This window comes from Hipposideros armiger, unplaced genomic scaffold, assembly GCF_001890085.2.
Source record: "Hipposideros armiger isolate ML-2016 unplaced genomic scaffold, ASM189008v1 scaffold_27, whole genome shotgun sequence".
In the NCBI taxonomy this organism is placed as follows: domain Eukaryota; kingdom Metazoa; phylum Chordata; class Mammalia; order Chiroptera; family Hipposideridae; genus Hipposideros; species Hipposideros armiger.
In genome coordinates, this window is record NW_017731377.1 from 599,950 (window position 1) to 602,419 (window position 2,470).

At 35.3% G+C, this 2,470-nt stretch overlaps 1 protein-coding gene across 2 annotated transcripts in view; it reads left to right on the top strand.

The window, feature by feature from the left end:
- ESCO2 (establishment of sister chromatid cohesion N-acetyltransferase 2) overlaps positions 1-2,438 on the top strand; it is a 24,800-nt gene extending 22,362 nt beyond the window's left edge. For both annotated transcript variants that reach the window (XM_019636131.1, XM_019636132.1), the window contains exon 11: positions 1,655-2,438. In XM_019636131.1, the coding sequence (XP_019491676.1) occupies positions 1,655-1,787 (133 nt within the window). In that variant the 3' untranslated portion in view covers positions 1,788-2,438. The remainder of the gene's footprint in view (positions 1-1,654) is intronic.
- Positions 2,439-2,470: the final 32 nt, after the last annotated feature.

Below are 2,470 nucleotides of genomic sequence, written 5' to 3' on the forward strand. Positions count from 1 at the left end.
GCATGTCCCATTCCACTGAAGAACAAAAACAAAGTGACAGAAGCTATTAAGGGATCTGCTTCACTGAATGCAACGATACTAGTAAAAATTGGAGAAACTTTTAAACCTGGATTAAGAGCAGACGCAGCCATGTCCCTCCCAGCACCATGATGACCATGGGCAAAGCAAAAAGTCAGTTTGAGATGTTTAAAGTTTGGACCCATGGTATGATGCTGAATTTACTATTAGCTCGGAGTGGTTTAAATGATTAAACCGTTTGTTATTCATTACATAATGTGAAAGTGAGTGGTGTGTCTGCAAGGGCTTATGTGAACGCAGCTGAAGAATTTTTGGAAACTAGATAAGCTGATTATGGAGAAAAATTACTTTCCAGACCAAATATTCAATATGGATGAAACCTCCTTATTCCGGAAAGGACTCATCCATAAGGAGACCAAGTCAATGCCAGCTTTCAAGGCTTTTAAAGACAGGGTAACAGTCCTGCTTGGGGGCAATGATGCAGGCTACACATGGACACCCTTTGTGATCTGGCACAGTGAGAACCCAGGGCCCTTAGCCTCTTTTCTAATATAATATTTAAGACAACAGATCTCCATAAGCACATCTTTAGCTGCATCCCACAAATTTATATATAGTCTTTTCATTATTAAAAATCTTTTCTAATTGTATTTGGATCAATAAATTGTAGATGACGTAGGTGCTAGGAGGCATGAAAGAACAGTCCTCAGCATTTCTTAAGCAGCTGCTTATTATCTCCATTTTATAGAGGTGCAAACAGGTTCCTGGAGTCCTTATACTGATAGTAAAGAGAGATTTTCTGGGAGGTGAGAAGGCTATTTGGGAGAAGCCTGATTTGATTTGCCAAATATAATTAATGTAGCAAAAAGATTAGTCCTGCTCTAGCCTNGCCGGCCCTCAGTGTGTATTTCTTAAGAACAAGAATATTATATTCTACATAAGCACAGTTCAGTGATCAAATTCAGGGTGTTTAATATTGATATAATGCTTTTATCTAATGTATAGTCCATGTTTCAGTTTTGTCTCTAATGTCCTTTATAGCATTTTTTCCCCCGTCCAGGATCACATATTGCATTTAGTCTTAGCTAACCTGGAACAGTTTTTTAGCCTTTGTCTTTAATGACACTGAATAATTTGAAGACTACAGACCAGTTATTTTAGAGACTATCCCGCAATTTTGTTAAATTCTTTCAACCATTATATTTTACTACTTTTTAATCCTAGTTGAGCTGAATCAAGGAGGGATGTAGTCAAAATACAGATTAGTTTTTGCCTTCTTTAAGCTCTGAGTGTTGTTAACCAATAACCAATAGTTATTGGTTAAAATCGGTGATGGTTTTTTATGTTAATTATCTATGGCTTTTAATTAGCAGTACTGTCTCCCATTAGTTGCTCATTATCATGGGTCCCCTAGAGTCAGCTGGTTTGTCTGGTTCCTTTTGCCTCTCAGCAGAATTTTTTTTGGACCTGTTTTCTCATCTCTGAAATATTAGACTCCCATCTCTAAAATCTAAAGTATTAAGTCATTTGATCACTTAATAATTTTAATCCAGCATTTAAGAGATTGACTTGTGATAATGTTTAACCAAATTTTGAAGTTTGTTTTATTGTTAAATTGTCTTTTCCTTTTTTTTAGGAATCGCTTCATGTTTGGCTGTTTTCTCAGCACGAATGAAATAGCATTTTCTGACCCAACACCAGATGGCAAGTTATTTGCAACCAAGTACTGCAACACCCCGAATTTCCTTGTATACAATTTTAATAGTTAAAGCCAATTTCAACTATAGAACAGTTACTATGTCAATGAGTTCAGACAGCCCCTTATCATATAAGAACCATTTAACAGCTATCAAAATTAAAATATTGAGACACACACCACATACACAAACCTGCCTGTTTTGTTCCTTATGAATTAAAAGTCAGGGATGAATTTGTTTCAAGTTATGTGGCGAGTCAAACAAAGGGAAAATCTTTGGATGACGTATACTGACTAGCACTCTGAATCCTTAATTACAAAATGTGTAGCTATAACTAGAAAATTACTTGCCTGTTATGTAAGAACAATGACAAAGCAAGGTGGTTTTCCACAGAAATGTGACCACTTACCTTTTATACAGCACCTTTGGACCAGGGTTATCTTATGCTCCATCAGAAGCAAACAGGAAAATTAAAAGACAAATAATCTCCATGCCCAATTTTTAAAGGTAATTCCTGAATTCTGTACACAGAAGTCTCACCTTTATAGGTAGCAGCTCAGTTTGAATGTATTTAGGAAGTGTTTTGAATTTCTAGTTTGCATAATAGGGAAAAATGGCAAAGAATAAGATTTCCATATCCTTTTATGTACAATAGAATTCTATAGCTTGTTTTCATCTTTTTAAAAATATTAATCAAAAGCACAGCTGTCACCAGTTTTAATTAAAATTAGTAATTGCACTACTGTTATTTTATT